Source organism: Xiphophorus couchianus, chromosome 12 (assembly GCF_001444195.1).
Source record: "Xiphophorus couchianus chromosome 12, X_couchianus-1.0, whole genome shotgun sequence".
NCBI lineage: Eukaryota > Metazoa > Chordata > Actinopteri > Cyprinodontiformes > Poeciliidae > Xiphophorus > Xiphophorus couchianus.
The window spans coordinates 1,104,599-1,123,058 of NC_040239.1; the positions used below are offsets into that span (position 1 = coordinate 1,104,599).

Sequence of the window (18,460 nt, forward strand, 5' to 3'; positions counted from 1 at the left end):
CTGAGTCATGTCACCTACAGACGTTTTCTGATGACTCAGCGGTTGTCGGGTGTATAGGGGATGGAGGGGAGGGGGAGTACAGGACACTGGTGGACGGCTTTGTGGAGTGGTCTGACCAGAATCACCTGAGGCTCAACATTAGTAAGACCAGAGAGATGGTGACTGACTTCAGAAGGAAGAAGATACCTTCACGGCCACTAAAGGTCAAAGGGGAAGTGGTGGAGGAGGTGGAGGATTACAAATACCTGGGAGTTGTAATCGGCAACAGACTGGACTGGGCATCTAACACTGACGCTGTGTGCAGGAAGGGGATGAGCAGACTCTATTTTTTAAGGAAGCTGAGATCCTTCAATGTGTGCAGCAAGATGTTGGAGACCTTTTATCACAGTGTTGTTGCCGGCGCCATCTTCTTTGCTGCTGTGTGTTGGGGAAGCAGCATCAGAGCCAGCGACTCTAATAGACTAAATCATCAGGAAAGCTGGCTCTGTACTGGGACTAAGGCTGGAGTCCCTGGAAACTGTGGTGGAGAGGAGGACACTGAAGAAGGTTCTGTCTATTATGGACAATAAACAGCAGCCTCTCCACCACATAGTGGACAGACAGCGGAGCTCCTTCTCACATAGGCTGCTCCAGCTCCGCTGTCGTAGGGACAGATACAGGAAATCCTTCCTGCCACATGTCATCTCACTGTACAATAAAAGCTAAATCATTGTTCTGCACTAATCAGTCCAATTTTGCACAACTGCACTGTGGCACACTGCTGTACATATATTTACATATACATACTGTATCTGCATTTTGAATCTTTGCAAGGACTGCTCTAAGCTGCTTTTTATATTGACAGCATTTTATATTTTATTTTATATTTTATTTTATCTACAACTACTACTCAGTGGTGGTTGTTATTGTGTCTTGTCTCTATGCTGTAACTGCGAAGTAATTTCCCTGCTGGGATGAATAAAGTACTTCTATTCTATTCTATTTTATTCTATTCTATTCTATAACTCCATATTAAAAGGAAAAACGGTATAGATTTTGATTTTTATTATTAACCTTGTAATAGGATGATGTAAACATCAGATTAATCTGTAGTCTCAGAAAGGAGATGAAGCTTTGATCACCTTGCCGTCGATCACTGCCATGTGACCTCTGTAAAAGGTCACCTGACCCTGGGATCTGGCTTTGGTAATCTTGGGCCACAGTTCTTCTCTTGCCAGCCGGTCTTCCTTAATAAAATCTGGACCAAAACGCAGACCTTGTTCTTTGCACACCTCTGAATCCTTCGTCACTTTCCAGACTGTGTCTCGATGGCGCCTCCTAGTGGCGCCTCCTGGTGAACTGCAGGATGACCTGACGGGTCCGTCCCTCTTCTTTTCTTCCTAATCGGTGGATTGTATGGATCACATCTCCTATCTGGTCCGCCCACTGTCCTAAGATTCTTGAGAGAAGTTGTTCTGCCTTTTCTCTGAGGTTTTCTCCTTCTTGCTCTCCAACAGCTTCAGGTTCTTGTATCTTTCAGCCTCCCAGAGTTTTTCTTTCAAATTTGCATTTTCTTTATTCATTGCAGCGAACCTCAGTTCAAGGTTTTCCATCGTAGATTTACATTCAGCAACGCCGACGGTGTTCTGCTCCACTTGGAGAGTAATGCGGGCAAACAAGTCAGAATTTTCTTTTAGCTGTTTTCCAAAGTCATCAGCCTGATATCCAGACTTTTAATGGCTGCTAAGACGGCAGCTCAGGAGACCTCAGTCTCAGTGGCTTGTTTTTTAGCAGGTGGGAGTTTGGTTGGAGTTGCATTCAGTTGCCGTCTAATACCGGAGGCATTTCTTGATGTCTCCATCGGTGTTTCAGCGCTAGCAGCAGCAGCAGCAGGTAGTTATGCATGTTTAGCTTAGCAGCGTTAGCATTCTTCAGACTAGGAAAATCTTTCTCATTAACGGCTGACATCTTTTATAAAACTCTTATTTTCCTTCCTTACTCTAGAGCGTGGATGTTCCGGTCCGCCTTGGGGATGAAATGATGAGTAAGGGGCCAGTTTAAGTAACTGGTTTTGGGCTGAACGGATGGAGCTCAGAATAACACGTGGGCCCATCGCCATCTTGCCGGAAGTCCAACACCAGTCATTCAGTCCAAGTCATCGGAAACATCAGGAAACCAGCAGAGTCATTTCCTCATCCTGACCAGCAGGGGGCGACAAGGAGAGGAAAAACAATCAACCCTTTAACAGGGAGAACCAGAACCAGGACCGGAACCAGAACCAGGTTCAGTACCAGCAGCTGTCTGTCTGCCAGACCAACTGGAGAAAAACACACAGAAAACTGATCCAGGAACTCCGAGTCTGGAATCTACACGTCTAGATCTACACGTCTATATCTACACGTCTAGATCTACACGTCTATATCTACACGTCTATATCTACACATATAGATCTACACGTCTAGAGCTCAACCCAGTTGCATGTTTTTCTGTTTTAACTGGATTCAGATGCTTACAATTCAGCAAACATGGACTCGGTGGACTAGGGGACCAAAGGACTCGGTGGACTAGAGGACTCGGAGGTTTCTCTCCTCGCTGAAGGAAGCTGCGGCTCCCGGATTTTTCTTCTTCCTTGTTGACTTGTTTGGTGCCCAGGTCCTCTGAGCTGCCAGGTGTTTCACTTCTCCGACTCACCTGGACAAAACAGTGACTCGTTAGTGTGATGGATTGAAATGTGGATATTTCAGAGGCTGGCTAGTCTGATTTGGCTGAAGCAGTGGTCAAATTCAACCAGCAGGGGGAGTCTAGCGCTTGCGCTAGCTATAGTAAAGAGCACCGGAACTTCCTCCTTAGTTAATAATAACCGTTGGAGCAGAAGCACCGTGTCCAGCTCTTTTATTAAAACACTCCCCTTCTTCAGGTATGAGTATATATATATTGTTAAGGAAAAATGATTAATTTTAGTGCTTAATACAGTTAATCTTACGACATGTGTAAAGGTATAGCCAACACTCTTATTTGGAACAGTTTTGTGTTGAGCATGTGGGAGCTGAATAGCAGACATTCAAACAAAGCAGGGGCCTCCCCCACAGACAGAGCAATAAAATTTACATTCCGATGGGGGAAGAGACTTTTTGGCGCCAGGGATCTCCCGTATCAGACAGCGATGAGCACGAAGTGGTCCGCCCTTTTACTGAGACAAAAACCAGACACCTTTGCCATAAATGAGGGGAGTTTCCAAGTTTCTCTGAGTCCCTACGGAGTTTCTAATTGGTCAAAGAACGGAACGCCTTGACTGCATATATTAAATAGGGAAACACCTCTTTAGTTTAAGATTCCGTGTTAGGAAAAAATCCAGAGAGAGAGACAGCGGCCGCTAATTTTAGCCTTTTTTGTCTTTGTTTTATGTTTGTTTGTCTTCCCCTTGTGTGTCTTTATTTTTATGAGAAAAATGCATATCTCTGTTCCTCTGTAGCTTTGTTGTTCATTGCTTTGTATGAGATTAAACTCTGTGATCTGTAACGTCAACACGCTTTGTTGTTGTTTCGTTTTAGCAGCACGCCGTCGCTTGTCAGGATCCCGGGCAAAATTAAAGAGGAAAGAGCCAAACGTTTTGTCCAAAGCTAGCGTTAAATTACCTCTTTTTTAACAATATATATACACACCTGTATATTGTAAATGAGTTTATTGACTTTCAGAAAGCTGTGAGTTCTTTTGGCACTCCGAATGTTAAATTCTGTTGTTAGCGCTGTTGCTAACATGCTCCCGTTAAATCGAGTTAATAATAACCGTTGGAGCAGAAGCACCGTGTCCAGCTCTTTTAGTAAAACACTCCCCTTCTTCAGGGCATTTACATTAGCAGTGACTCGTTAGCAGTGACTCGTTAGCAGTGACTCGTTTCCAGCCGTCGGCCTCTGCAGAGTCGCTGCTGCTGTCCAGATATAAACTTTATAGATTTTCCTCCTGACACTGATGAAATTCAGGAACTCAGAATCTCGTCTGTATCTTATAAATAATAAACTATTAGTTTATTAACATTAATATTAATATTAATATTGTTCTGCACTTTGCACTGTCACAACATCTGCACTTTGCCATAATTGGACCTGCTGCTATTTCTTTGGTGTGGTTGAGGGCCTTTAGTTAATTTTAGTTGTATATATTGTTATTATTATTATTGTGTGTTTGTTTATTTTACTTATTGTATATATTTGACTTTTTGCACGTGTCAAGTTAAAACAGCAAATGGTGTAGTTGTGTGAGTGCAATACCATCTCCACCCAGCTGGCACGTGGCTCACAGAAAATCAAGCACACCCGTCTCTCCCACTCAGGCCTTCAGGGCCTATAAAGCAACTCAGCACAGCTGTGTTTGGGATCATCTCTACAAACAAAGACCTCATCTTTAAGCTCCTGCAGAAACACCACTGGTAGGAACTGAACTTTAAATCTGTATTCGGAGGACCTAGCTGGCTTTACAAAAATGGATTTATGAAAGTAGTTTATTTTGTTTATTTTCTTTTGATGACTTAAAAAGTAATTTGTACTTTGTGTGTTTGTAGGTTTTCAACCTGCTCAGGTGTCATGTATTGGAAAGAACAGTGATTTAAAGAAAAGAGAAATAAAATAAAAAGATGACACTGAGAAGAGTTGGTCCTGGATTTCTTTGATGGGAGCAAGCCTTGTCAAGTTTGGGCAGAAGCTAAGGTGTTTTGTAGAGACTAAAAACTTGACAGCACAGGAGTTGCAACAGAAATTTCGTTGAATCCTGTTCAATGACAATAAATGCTATCTATCTATCTATCTATCTAATAATAGCAGCTATTAAACTTTCATTAACTCACATTCAGGGTTTTTACATTTTATTGCTGATTAATATTTCATGTTTTCATGTAATAATCTGATTTATTGATTGATCTGGATCTTAGTTGCTATTTGCTGATGCACTGACTGGTGCTGACATGTTTACCCATAATCCTTCCCTGTCTGACCTTTGAGATGACCTGCATTGAGTCGGGTTGATCTACGGTAAATTCTCCTGCCACAGACGCGTCACTCTGTGAACTTTGCTATATTTGCAAAATGGCAGAAAATACACATTAAAATCTACTAAAATGTTTCTGTTTTGTGGCGACCTGTCCAGGCGACCTCACCTCTCGCCCTTTGACCTCTGGATGAATGGATCTTTGTCAGATGATTCTGCAGCAACTATCAAAGGCCCGGTCCAGTGCTCAGCACCCTACGAAGTGTCAAAGTCACATCAGGGGTCAGGGGTCAGGGTTGGGGCAGAACGGCCCTGGGTCGTAAGGTCACATCCAAAATGGCGGACTGGTCACTGTTTAGCATCCTGCTGCTAGAAAGTCCAACTACAACAAAACAGATTGTTTTTAATGTACAGTAAAGGTATTTTTGTTGGAGATATTTGTTCTGTTGTGACTTGTTGAATATAGAATATTCAATATAATCTCTCATGTTCAGCAAAACAAAAATTATTTCAATACTTTACTTTTTTGCAATTGACAGATCACTCTGTGAACGTTGCCATATTTCCAAGATGGGAGAAAATACACATTAAAACATTCTAATAATTAATTTATCAATCATTTTGACTAATAGAGACGTGATTTTACCCATAAAACCATCTGTTTTATGCAGCTAACAGTTAGTTTGGTATAAAGTGGAGCTAATAAAGATCAAGTTCAGGACAAACATACAGCATATATTGAAAATAATAAAAATGTCTGATGCTACATTTGAGAAATAAAAAGACTAATGGAACTAAAATGTCCTTTTTAAAATGAACTATGAATGTTGTGACTTTATGAACCAAAGATGTTCCAATAAATTCATAATTTTCTCCTCTAGTCTGAGAAAAACGTTTGTTTAAAAATCATGATAAAACCAAGCAGCTTTCTATTTCACTCCCACAAAAGATATTAATTTCATAATTAAGTATAAAGTTTATCTACAATGACTTTCTGCAAAAGAAATTCAAAATAAATATCAATTCCTGCGTTTTGTGATGAGATTTTGAGATAAACATTTTTAAAATTGTGACTTCATTGATGTTTTTAGAAAGTTTTCAAAAGTGGATATTGTACAATAAATCTTAGACTTAGACTGACTTTATTGTCATTTTCATGCACAGGGTGAATACAGAACGAAATTTCGTTGCATACGGCTCAGGACAATGTTTTGAGCTTCCAATGTTGTGAGGTTACTCCAGAATAAAAATAAAATACAGTATAAAATATGAATATAAATCTAAATATAAAATATAAAGTGCAGGACTGACAGTAAAATAGAAGTTATTTAGCTCTGTACATGTGCAAGGTATAAAGTGGAGACCAGATTTTAAGTGCAGTCCAGTTAAGAGTTCAGCAGTCTGATGGCAAGTGGAAAAAAGCTGTTTCAGAACCTGGTGGACCTGCACCGGATGCTGCAGAACCTCTTTCCAGAGGGCAGCAGGGAAAGAGGTTCTGCAGCATCCGGTGCAGGTCCACCAGGTTCCGAAACAGCTTTTTCCCACTTGTCTATTCTATATTGAAGTTTTAATAGAATAAAATTTGGTCTAACAATGATGAAGAGTTAAATTATGATATATTGAATCCTAAATTTAATTCACAAATACTAGATCTGACCTGAATTCTGGATTCACTGACGTAGAAACGTTTCATTCACACGTCTGATTTTCCTGATCATCTGCTGGAATCTAAAGGCTTCAGCTTTAAATCTCGGAGATTTCTGTTTTCATGTGCAGGATGGTTTCTGAGTTAAGCCTTCAGCAGTTCTTCCTTCCCACTGTGGCCACTTGCATGCTGAGGAGGAACCAGCATGGGGTTCTGCCGGTCCGGTCCAGTCCGGTCCGGTCCGAAACCGAAGACAACAAATGACTGGAAGAACCTCGTCCGTCTGTCCAGAAGCCAACGCAGCAAAATAACCACACACAACTGAAAAAAACTCCAAACTTTATTTACAAACAGGAAGTAAACATCGACTGTTTACAGACGGCAGGTGTCATGGAACGCCTCCAGGGTCCTAAAGTCCCTCCACGTTGGAGGCAGACCGTCCTGCAGGAACCGGCCACAGCGCTGACACGAAGACTGGAACAGCTTGATGTAGCTGCGGAGCCACGTCTGTGGACAGACAGGTGAGACAGAGACAAGTGGGACAGACAGGTGAGACAGAGACAAGTGGGACAGACAGGTGAGACAGAGACAAGTGGGACAGACAGGTGAGACAGAGACGAAAAGCGACTCACCATGAAGGAGCGAACGACCACGTCGGGCATCTGGGGCAGCTGGTAGTGCAGCAGGGCTGTTGTAGCATGGTCAGTTACCTAGCAACCACACAACCAATCAGAAAGCTGAACACTCAGAGTTCCTGAACAGAAACATAGAGGAAGGTCAGTCTTACTTTCTGGAAAACCAGGTACTGAGACTTTGTCCAAATGTCCAGCTGGAACAAAGACACAAGCAATAGCATGGAGGGAACCTTGCTGGGTTACCATGGAAACACTGTCCAGGTGAGCCTCACCTTTCCGTCCTCGCTGTAGACATTCTCATTAAAACCTCTGACGACGGTTCTGTCGATGAACAGAGAACGCATCACAACGATCGCCTTCAGCACCTTCCCAAGGGTCACCTGAGAACGAGAGAGCTGAGATGGAGACGCCAGGCAACGGCCTGGAGACGCCTCCACCCGTTGCCTGGGCTGTAAGCAGTTCTGACGTACCAGCAGCACAGCTGACGTCCCGTTGGGTCTGAAAAGCTCGATGGTCATATCCGGAAACATCCTACCGACCCGGGAAATGACATCATCCACATACCTGCACAGGTAGAAGGAAAGGCCTGTAGCAGGTGCAGCTACAGGTGCAACGTTCGGGGGACCAGGACCCGTCAGTAGGACTCACTGGGGCGGCAGCACCAGCGTACTGGGCTGGACTTTGGGCCGTCTCTTGGCTGAGGCTCCCATCTGATTGGCCGATCGCTTCAGCGACTGCTGGTTCAGCAGACTGGAGGCCAACCCGGCGTGGTACTGCAGCTGAAACCAGAACCGGAACAGACATTTGTGTTGCTGCTTGTTGTCATGGCTACAGGATGTTAACAGGATCAGGTAGGAGCCGGGACATTAAGTACGTAGACAAGATGCTGTTGCCATGGCAGCAGCCTGAGTAAAGGCCAGGATGTCCATGGGCAGCTCTATTGGACCGGTGTCCAGTAATGGAATCTTTAACGGGCCCCAGCAGAACCCGACCTCTGGGTCGGCTGCGTTGGACAAGCTGGACGCCAGAGGGAAAGGCGTGTCACCATGGCAACAGCATCAGGCCGGCGGGCGGGCCTCACCTTGTTGGACCACTTGTAGGCCTGCAGCAGCTGAGAGTAGAGAGGAGTTTTGTCCTGAACCGGGTCCAAACTCAGCAGCCCGCTGTTATGGAGCGGATGGGACTCTGAGGGACGGCCCACCAGGCCGCTGAGACGCTCCAGCTCACTGCGGACACGAGGCACACTGGTTACCTAGCAACCAGGGAACCGGGCCCACTGGTCCCAGTAACTGGTAACCAGGGACCAACACATGACTTCCTGTCACTGCTTTAGCTAACCCATTAGCCATCTGTTAGCGACGTGGTTTCAGGCTACCGCCGGGTCCAGCAGGATCAGAGTCCGGATCAGGTTCTGGATCGGGTCTTCCCCTAAATTGAATTTTCTGGATAAATCCTAAAGTGCTAATTTTCAGTTGAATAAAGTTTTAGTAATTCTTCAAGTTGGACTTTTATATCCATGCTTTTATTTTGAAGGAGCACAGCAGTTGTATTTCCTCACATCCTATTTTTTTCCAAATGGATTTAATTCAAACAACAAACATAAAATAGAGTGGAGAAAAAAATACAAACATAAATACAATATGTAACGAGGTTATGGAACAAAATGTGAAACTTAAGAACTTTATAGAGATATCAATTCAAGATAAAATCTTCTAACTTCGGTTTTTGTTTCAGGTGTTTGGAGATGAAACCAGATGTGGTTCGTTTCGAAGTGAGAACGGTGTTATAGATCAACTGGTGGGAGAGACAGATGTTTGTGTGGGCGTGGCTTTTTAGGACCCCTTTACCGAACCAGGAAGTAAACAATGCGATAAGCTTAAAGAACTACAAATCTTTGCAAAAATACTATCCTATTCCGTAAGATCTCGGGAATAACAAATTATAAAGACTTGGTCTAACATGGTATGTTGTCTTTTTTTTTTACATTAATCTGCAAAATCACAAAAACAGGTAAATTACACAGAACTTGTCCTGATTTCTGTGTTGCTTCACAGGATGAAACTCGTCAAAGGAAGATCAAAATAGATCTCGATATGCCATAAACAGATCTGAAAGCAAAGATTAATCCCTGAAAGCCACATAAATGCTGAAGAGCCATGGGATTAAAATAAAATGTTTAAAAAGATCGACTGTTGTTTTTCCACATCTCCCTCATATTGTATGATATTTCAATTAGATATCCACAGAAACTATAGTGAAATCTTTTTAAACACTGTTTTTGTAGCATGTTATAGTTTATTTCCTAGTTCATTTACAGAAGACATGGCAGATCTATGTGGCAGTGTCATTTCTTCTATATTGTTTGTGCTGCCTTTTGTAAGTTAAGCTGGACCAGCAAGGTTGAAACCGCACTAGAACGCCCCCTGGTGGATATTTTGTTATGTTTTGATGACGCTAAAAAAGAATATAAATCCAAGATGGTGGAATGCGTCACCGAACAGCTCACGTTAAGCTGATTATCATCCTAATACGTTGTATTTCAGACAAGATTTGTTCGTAAGTGTTGGTTAATTGTAAAAGCAATAATTGTCTCTTTGTTTTATGTAACTGGTGTAAATAATTGTACGCTGGAGTCAGTTAGGAAAAGTTTTTATTTTTAGCTAGCAGCTAGAATAGCTAATTTGCGATGTTCGTTGGCTAATACTCAGTTTTGTATGTTTCAGTTTAGATGGCCAAAGTGAAGGCAGCGGTCAGAGGTCACTCTTCAATAAACAAGGAGAAAATAAACAAGTTTGGTTATTGGAGCGTCGTTGTCTGGCTGTCTAGCTGCTGAAAACGGGAAACCTCAGGGCGAGGACAGCACAGTAAAGAACATCAGCGCAGCGGGCCACAACCACGAGGAGATATTCAGCACATTAACCATGAGCCTGCGGTCAGGTAAAGCAGATGACATGGAGAACAAGGATAACGCAAGCAATACAGACACAAGTTCTAAGTCTACACGCTCATGTACGTCCAAACGTTCGTCCACAAGTTCTGCAGCATTAAAAGCACGAGCAAAAGCAGAGGCTGCACGTGCTCAGTTGGCGTTTTCAGAAAAAGAAGCAGCCATAATGAAACAGAAAACTGAACTTGAAGCTAATTTGCATATTTTGAGTTCTCAGAAGGCTGTTCCAGCTGCAGAAGCAGAAGTTGCAGTTTATGAAGAGGAGGAGGTTCTCTCAAAAATTGAACAGGACTATCCATTAGCAGGACCACCTGCCAGCCCAAAGCAGCGTACGGCAGAGTATGTTCAAAAACATTCAGACATTAGTTTTGAAGGCTTCTCGTTGCCAGCAGATCCACTCACCTGTCATAAGGCTGCACGTGAACAGTGTGAAAACCCCATGAAAGAAGAAATGGACAATAACAGCTCACACAGTGCAGAAACAGCCAAGCCTAAAGTGGCGCACATAGCACAACACAGAGAGCGACTGAACCCCCCCATACTATATCCGTTCCACACTCCTCCAACATCAACAGAGGCACAAGGTGTACAGGAGATTACGAAGTACCTTACACAGAGAGAAATGTTAAGTTCAGGACTTTTGCAGTTTGATGACCAGCCAGAGAATTACTGGGCGTGGAAAACGTCATTTCAAAATGCTATTAAAGATTTGAACGTTACAGCCCAAGAAGAGCTAGATTTAATGGTCAAATGGCTGGGAGCTGAGTCTGGACAACAGGCAAAAAGAATCCGCTCAGCCAACATCTTTAGTCCAGCTGCAGCACTGGACCTTGTGTGGCAAAGACTGGAGGAATCTTACGGTTCTCCTGAAGTAGTGGAAAATGCACTCTTAAAAAAGATTGAACAGTTTCCCAAACTCAAAAACAGAGACAACATAAAGTTAAGAGAGCTGGGTGACATTCTTCAGGAAATTGAATGTGCAAAAGATGGAGGATACTTACTAGGACTCTCATATTTGGACACGGCTCGCGGAGTCAATCCCATTGTGGAGAAGTTACCCTATGGACTACAGGAAAAATGGATTGCCACAGGTGCAAAGTACAAAGAGGAACATAAAGTTGCCTTTCCCCCTTTCAGTGTTTTTTCAAAGTTTGTAAGACAACAAGCCAAAATAAGAAATGACCCAAGCTTCGATATCACACCTGCCAACGCAAGCTTCAAAAAAGAGAAAAGCTTCAAATACAATAACAGGCAAGTGATTACTGTACACAAAACAGACATCCCTATAGATGCTAGTACATTTCAAACTAGTTACAGTAAGCTTATAGAAAGCCCTGACAAGGTTTGTCCTATACATAAGAAGCCTCATCCACTTAAAAAGTGTAAAAGTTTCAGAGCAAAACCCATAGATGAGCGCAAGTCATTTTTAAAAGAAAACAGAATCTGTTTTAAATGCTGTGGCTCTACCCAGCATCTAGCAAGGGACTGCAAGGTGCAAATAAAGTGTATGGACTGTGGCAGCGACAGACATTTAGCAGTGCTACATCCAGGTCCACCGCCTCCTCCAGCTGAGAGCTTTGAAGCTGGTAAAGATGATGGCGGGGAGACGCAGGAAGATAGAAACAACTGAGACATTTGCACTAAGTGCACAGAAGTCTGTGGTGATGTAGATATCCCACATTCATGTTCAAAAATAAGTCCTGTGTTAGTCTACCCAGAGGGGAAAAGAGAACAGGCAAGAAAGATGTACGCAGTGCTTGACGAACAAAGTAACAAGTCTCTAGCTAAGTCTCAGTTTTTTGAGCTCTTTAATGTTAAGACACGCTCAGACACTTACAAACTCAGGACATGCTCAGGACTGTCAGATAATGTTGGCAGAACAGCATTAAACTTCACGATTGAGTCAATAGATGGTAGAGTAAAGCTCCCACTTCCAAATCTCATTGAATGTGACATGATTCCGGACGACAGAAGAGAGATTCCGTCTCCACATGTTGCTATGAAGTTCCCACACTTACAGAAAATAGCTGAAAAAGTACCTGCTGTAGAAGAACAGGTACCTATTCTTTTACTCTTGGGAAGAGACATTATTAAGGTTCATAAGGTCAGAGAGAGAATCAATGGGCCACATAGTATGCCCTATGCACAGCGTTTAGATTTAGGCTGGGTTATCGTTGGGGAAGCCTGCATGGGGAAAACACATAGGTCCCCTAATGTGAATGTGCTCAAAACACATGTTCTTCAGAATGGACGTGCTTCTTACCTCTGCCCATGCCCTAACATATTTCAAGTCAAGGAGTCAAGTGGTTGCAATTACCAACTCAGCACCACACCTGCCTTCCAAATGGATATCGAAAACACAGCTACCAGTCAACTGGGAGAAACAGTGTTTGACAGAACAAAAGATGATGACAAACCAGCACTGTCAATAGAGGATAAAGAGTTTATTGACATTATGGTAAAGGAAGTGTACCAGAATGAAGGTAATAGCTGGGTGGCGCCTTTGCCATTCCGCTCTCCTAGACCAGAGCTTCCAAGTAACAGAGAGCAAGCACTCAAACGCCTCCAGTCGCTCAGAAAAACACTGGACCGGAAGCCTGAAATGAAAAGACAATACACAGAGTTCATTCAAAACATGCTGGACAATGACCACGCAGAGGTTGCTTCACCTTTGGACTCAGGCAAAGAACACTGGTACTTACCATCTTTTGGTGTGTACCACCCACAAAAACCGGAGCAGCTGAGAGTAGTTTTTGACTCAAGTGCGGAGTTTGAAGGACTGTCCCTTAACAAAGTCTTATTAAGGGGACCCGATCTAAACAACACGCTAATAGGTGTTCTTATGCGTTTTAGAAAAGAGCCAGTAGCATTTTCAGCTGATGTGCAACAAATGTTTTACTGTTTTGAAGTGAGAGAGGACCATAGGGATTATTTGAGATTCCTTTGGCATGTGGATAATGATACCAACAAAGGCATTTGTGACTACCGAATGAAGGTTCATGTCTTCGGTAATAGTCCATCACCAGCTGTGGCTATTTACTGTATGAGGCGCACTGCAGTTGAAGGAGAAAAAGAGTTTGGCCATGACGCAAAACAGTTCATATTGAGACATTTTTATGTTGATGACGGCCTTTCATCCACAGCAACAAGAGAAGAAGCTATTGAGATACTCACAAAAGCACAAAACATGCTGGCTCAGTCAAATTTAAAGCTACATAAAATAGCCTCTAATGATCACAAAGTAGTGGAAGCATTTCCTGCTGCAGAAAGAGCCAAAGATCTAAAAGACTTGGACTTGGACGACATACCCCTGCAAAGGAGCTTAGGGGTGCTGTGGAATCTCAGAAGTGACTGTTTCACTTTTCATGCCACAACTGAGAAAAAGCCATTCACCAGAAGAGGTGTCTTGGCCACCGTTAACAGTTTATACGACCCATTAGGATTTGTTTCACCCATCACAATGCAGGGAAAAGCTCTTCTCCGTGACCTATCCACAGAACGGAAAGACTGGGATGAACCACTTCCTGTAGAAAGAGAAGAGGAATGGGACAAATGGAGAAACTCGTTGAAAGATCTGGAGCAGCTACAAATACCAAGGTGCTACTTCTCATTCTCCCAGTCCATCGCTGCAAGGAAAGAACTGTGCATATTTTCAGACGCCTCCACCATGGCCATAGGAGCAGTGGCATACCTGAGAGCTCTCGACAGTGAAGGTCAGTGGCATACAGGTTTCATCATTGGCAAGTCCAAAGTTGCCCCCCGACCCGCTCACACTGTTCCTAGATTGGAATTATGTGCAGCAGTTTTAGCTGTAGAAATGTATGAACTCATTAGAGATGAGATGGACATTGAAGTGGACACTGTCAGATTTTTCACAGATAGCAAAATCGTCCTTGGTTACATACACAACAACACAAAGAGATTCTACACCTATGTAGCCAATCGAGTGATCCGAATCAGGAAGACCACACATCCAACACAGTGGTTTTACATATCCACTTGTGACAATCCAGCAGACACAGCCACTAGACCGATCCCAGCTTCCACATTAGCTTCCACAAACTGGTTTAGTGGTCCTTCCTTTTTGACACGACATGATATTGAGACATCACACTGTGATAGTTTTACACTCATTGACCCTGACACAGATACAGAGATCAGGCCTGATGTGAAAACCTTTGTTACCAAAACCTCAGTAATGCAGCTGGAACCATCTCGTTTTGAAAGATTCTCTCATTGGATGAGATTGTGTTGCACTATTGCATCACTAAAGCGTGTGGCAGCATCATTCAAGAAAACAGACACAGAAAGTAAAGGCTGGAAGTGTTTCAGTAACAGTAACACTGCAGGAGAAATATCCAACGCAGCCAAGTTTATCATTCACACAGTACAAAGTGAAACATTCAAAGAGGAGCTCAGGTGCATAAAAACAAATCAACCACTTCCAAAACAGAGTTGTCTACAGAAGTTAAACCCTGTCATTGATGAAGAAGGACTTCTCAGAATAGGAGGACGCTTGGCACCTGCTAACCTAACAAAAGAGGAGAAACATCCTGTCATTATTCCAAGGTCTCATCACATATCTATCCTTCTTATCAGATACCATCATGAGAAAGTAGCGCATCAGGGGCGTCATATAACAGAAGGAGCACTCAGAGGAGCTGGATTTTGGATTACTGGCAGTAAAAGGCTTGTTTCTTCCATCATTCACAAATGTGTTCTTTGTCGAAAACTTAGAGGACAAATGCAAACTCAAAAGATGGCAGATTTACCCATTGACAGACTATCAACCATGCCACCATTCACTAGTGTGGGACTGGATGTCTTTGGGCCCTGGACAGTCTCCACACGTCGCACCAGAGGAGGAAGTGCAGACAGCAAGCGCTGGGCTGTACTTTTCACCTGCATGTCCACAAGAGCCGTGCACATTGAGCTCATTGAATCAATGTCAACATCGAGCTTCATTAATGCACTAAGAAGATTCTTCTGCATCCGTGGACCTGCTCAAATACTCCGTTCTGACAGAGGGACAAATTTTATTGGTGCATGCAATGAACTGCAAATCGATCAGACAGACACAGAGCTGAATTCTTACCTGCTAGAGAAAGGATGCACATGGCTGTTCAACTCTCCCCACTCCTCACATATGGGTGGATCGTGGGAGCAACTCATCGGAGTTGCAAGGCGCATCCTGGACGGTATTCTTTTGAAAGCCGGACACATCCAACTCACACATGAAGTGTTAAGTACATTCATGGCAGAAGTAATGGCAATAATGAATGCAAGACCACTTGTACCAATTTCAACAGATCCGGACAAACCAAACCTCCTCACTCCTGCAATGCTCCTCACCCAAAAGACAAATGCGCTATCTGCACCAGCAGGAAGCTTTGCACCACCAGACCTCTACTCGAGGCAATGGAAGCAAGTACAGTGTCTGGCGGACTCTTTTTGGAAACAGTGGAAAAGTGAATACTTGTCAACTTTGCAGAAACGGAGAAAATGGACTGATGATAAACCGAACATTAAAGTTGGTGACATTGTGTTATTGAAAGATGCTCTTGCTCACAGAAACAACTGGTCCATGGGAAAAGTTGTGAGAACATTTGAGAGTAAGGACACTAGGGTTCGAAAAGCAGAAGTAAAAACTGTAAAAGACGGAAACAAAAAAGTATTTTTGAGACCCATTACCGATATGGTTTTGCTTTTATCGGATGATAATTAAATTGTTATGAGTGTTAACAGTTCGAAATGTTTATTGGAAAAGGTTATTTGTAGTGGCACAATTGTATTGTACCAGGCGGGGAGTGTGCTGCCTTTTGTAAGTTAAGCTGGACCAGCAAGGTTGAAAACCGCACTAGAACGCCCCCTGGTGGATATTTTGTTATGTTTTGATGACGCTAAAAAAGAATATAAATCCAAGATGGTGGAATGCGTCACCGAACAGCTCACGTTAAGCTGATTATCATCCTAATACGTTGTGTTTCAGACAAGATTTGTTCGTAAGTGTTGGTTAATTGTAAAAGCAATAATTGTCTCTTTGTTTTATGTAACTGGTGTAAATAATTGTACGCTGGAGTCAGTTAGGAAAAGTTTTTATTTTTAGCTAGCAGCTAGAATAGCTAATTTGCGATGTTCGTTGGCTAATACTCAGTTTTGTATGTTTCAGTTTATGATGGCCAAAGTGATGGCAGGGGTCAGAGGTCACTCTTCAATAAACAAGTAGAAAAGAAACAAGTTTGGTTATTGGAGCGTCGTTGTCTGGCTGTCTAGCTGCTGAAAACGGGAAACCTCAGGGCGAGGACAGCACATTGTTGATATTTTTTCTCATAATTTAACTAAATATCTTTATTCTTTTCATCAACCATAAGAGACAACGCTGAAAAAAAATTGTCTTTTATACTTTTACATGAGAAACGGTTAAAATCTTCATTCAAACTGAGATTCTGAAAGTGTCACCAGTTAATCCAGGTTTGCCTCTTAAAGCGCAGAGTGTCTGATAGATCAGGATCAATAACAGGTGATTATTGGACTTCTGTCGGCCGATATAGTTTAGTGGATAAAACGTCGCCGCGGGTACGAGTTCAGTTAACGCTTTCGTCTAATTCACATTTGGACCAGTTTATTTTATTGTCTAAAAAAATTATATTCACTTGTGTGGTATATATTTTGGTGATATTTCAATATATTCTAGAATATTCCTTCACATGCAAATAATTATTATTGGTTTGAAGAGATCATAGAGAAAGAGACATTTTCTAATCCATTTATTTACGTTTGTTGCGTTTTGATCAGGAAACGACACAGCCACCTAATATTTACAAACATCTGCGTTGAGGACCCCGTTTGACTGTCACTAGTTAATTTCAATGAGGCTCGTTTTGTTTCCCCTGGTCACCAGCCTGCAAACTGGTTCCCAGTACAGAACACAGACTAATACTGTAGATAAGGATCATAATCTGTTGGTGTCTGACAGTAGAATGTAGGAACGTTTATTATTATAATTTTAGTTTGTCCATTTGGATATCACCACCAACTACAACATTGGCTGTTAACTTTATATCATTTAGATGAGATTTTATTGCAGTATAAAGTATCAACATTACTTGATATTTCTGTCTCTTTGGACACATAAACACCACAAGCAACACCATCAGGTATGTGATTTAAACTTTATTAAATATGATGACACCAACCTCATTGTTTAGCGACACTTCCTGTGTGTAGAGTCGCTAAAACAAAGCAAAGGGTTTAGAACCAGTGCGCTTGTTTCACAGGATCTGAGCCAGAAACACTCACCAGTTAATAAAATTTAGTTTTCTGATCAGTGCTGGTTACAAAAAGCAGAAACCTTCCACTTAGGTTTATATTGACGCTGTTCATGAGATGAAATTAATTTATTCCGGTGAACCTGAATGTGAATGGGATTGTCCTGTTACTCATTGAACTGGTTTTGCTCCAATGTGATGTTTTCGAGGCGAACTGAACGCTGCTCTGTAGAAACTCGTTTTGAAACATAATTTTCACATTTAACATTAAACATATTTGCTTGAAATGGGATTTATAGTAAAGTTTAGCAAACGGTTTTGTAACACACGTAGCATTTTTCAGCAGGCATCAACACAGCCACCTACAATTTAGAAACAGATAATTTAGCCACCAGTTAATCTATAACAACGGGCCGTTGAATCGCTTTGGACCTGAAACCAGAACCAGAACCAATGACCCAACAGACGCTCCAGGTTCTTCTGCCTGCTTTAAATGTCTTTAGAAGTTTAGTTAGCAGGAGAAAATTTCTGGTTTTAAATTTGTTTTGTTTTCGGTGGAACCGGGAATGAGACAAATCTGATCTATCTTATGTCTTCTTTTGAAAAGTGCATGAGAATATTTTCCCTCCTAACTGGATTATTGGAATATTAATGGACGTAAACGCGGTTTGGGTCCGGAGCGGCTCTTACTTCAGGTCCCGGTTGACGGCCTGCAGGGTGTCCTGGAACTCGGAGATGAACCGCTTCTCGCGGCCCTCCAGAGTCTCGCGGTTCTTCATTCCGTCCTTCAGCGACTCGAAGACGCGGCTGACGCTGGAGCGGAGCGCCTGGATGCCGCTAATGGCGTGAGAGAAGGCGTCCAGGTTCACCCCCACGGAGATCGGCTCCGACATGTTGCTGCTGCCGCCGGAGAGGCTCGGCTTCTGCTGCTGCTGCTTCTGGGACTCCGTGGCGCGGCGTCATATCGCACCACTGCCACCATGTGGTAGGGAGGAGGAACTCCACT

The 18,460-nt window shown here is 42.7% G+C and overlaps 1 protein-coding gene and 1 long non-coding RNA gene across 4 annotated transcripts; one reads left to right on the top strand and one right to left on the bottom strand.

Moving 5' to 3' along the window:
• The first annotated feature begins 4,342 nt into the window (after nucleotides 1–4,342).
• LOC114154819 (uncharacterized) lies at nucleotides 4,343–4,608 on the top strand. The gene is made up of 2 exons (XR_003597624.1): nucleotides 4,343–4,405; nucleotides 4,538–4,608. It is a non-coding gene; the product is annotated as an uncharacterized LOC114154819 (long non-coding RNA).
• Nucleotides 4,609–6,926: 2,318 nt separating this feature from the next.
• med27 (mediator complex subunit 27) lies at nucleotides 6,927–18,411 on the bottom strand. 3 transcript variants are annotated; one of them, XM_028034215.1, is made up of 8 exons: nucleotides 18,145–18,347; nucleotides 8,321–8,465; nucleotides 7,888–8,018; nucleotides 7,710–7,803; nucleotides 7,512–7,619; nucleotides 7,392–7,433; nucleotides 7,237–7,314; nucleotides 6,927–7,111 (listed from the first exon to the last, which is right to left on the bottom strand). In XM_028034215.1, exons 1-8 carry the CDS (start codon nucleotides 18,345–18,347, stop codon nucleotides 6,977–6,979), a joined length of 936 nt encoding a protein of 311 aa, XP_027890016.1. In that variant the 3' UTR covers nucleotides 6,927–6,976. The 3 variants fall into 3 exon arrangements, with proteins under 3 accessions (XP_027890016.1, XP_027890017.1, XP_027890015.1); XM_028034216.1 differs by adding an exon at nucleotides 8,578–8,667 and having other exon boundaries at nucleotides 7,512–7,803; nucleotides 18,145–18,250; XM_028034214.1 differs by having other exon boundaries at nucleotides 7,512–7,803; nucleotides 18,145–18,411.
• Between the last annotated feature and the right edge of the window lie 49 nt (nucleotides 18,412–18,460).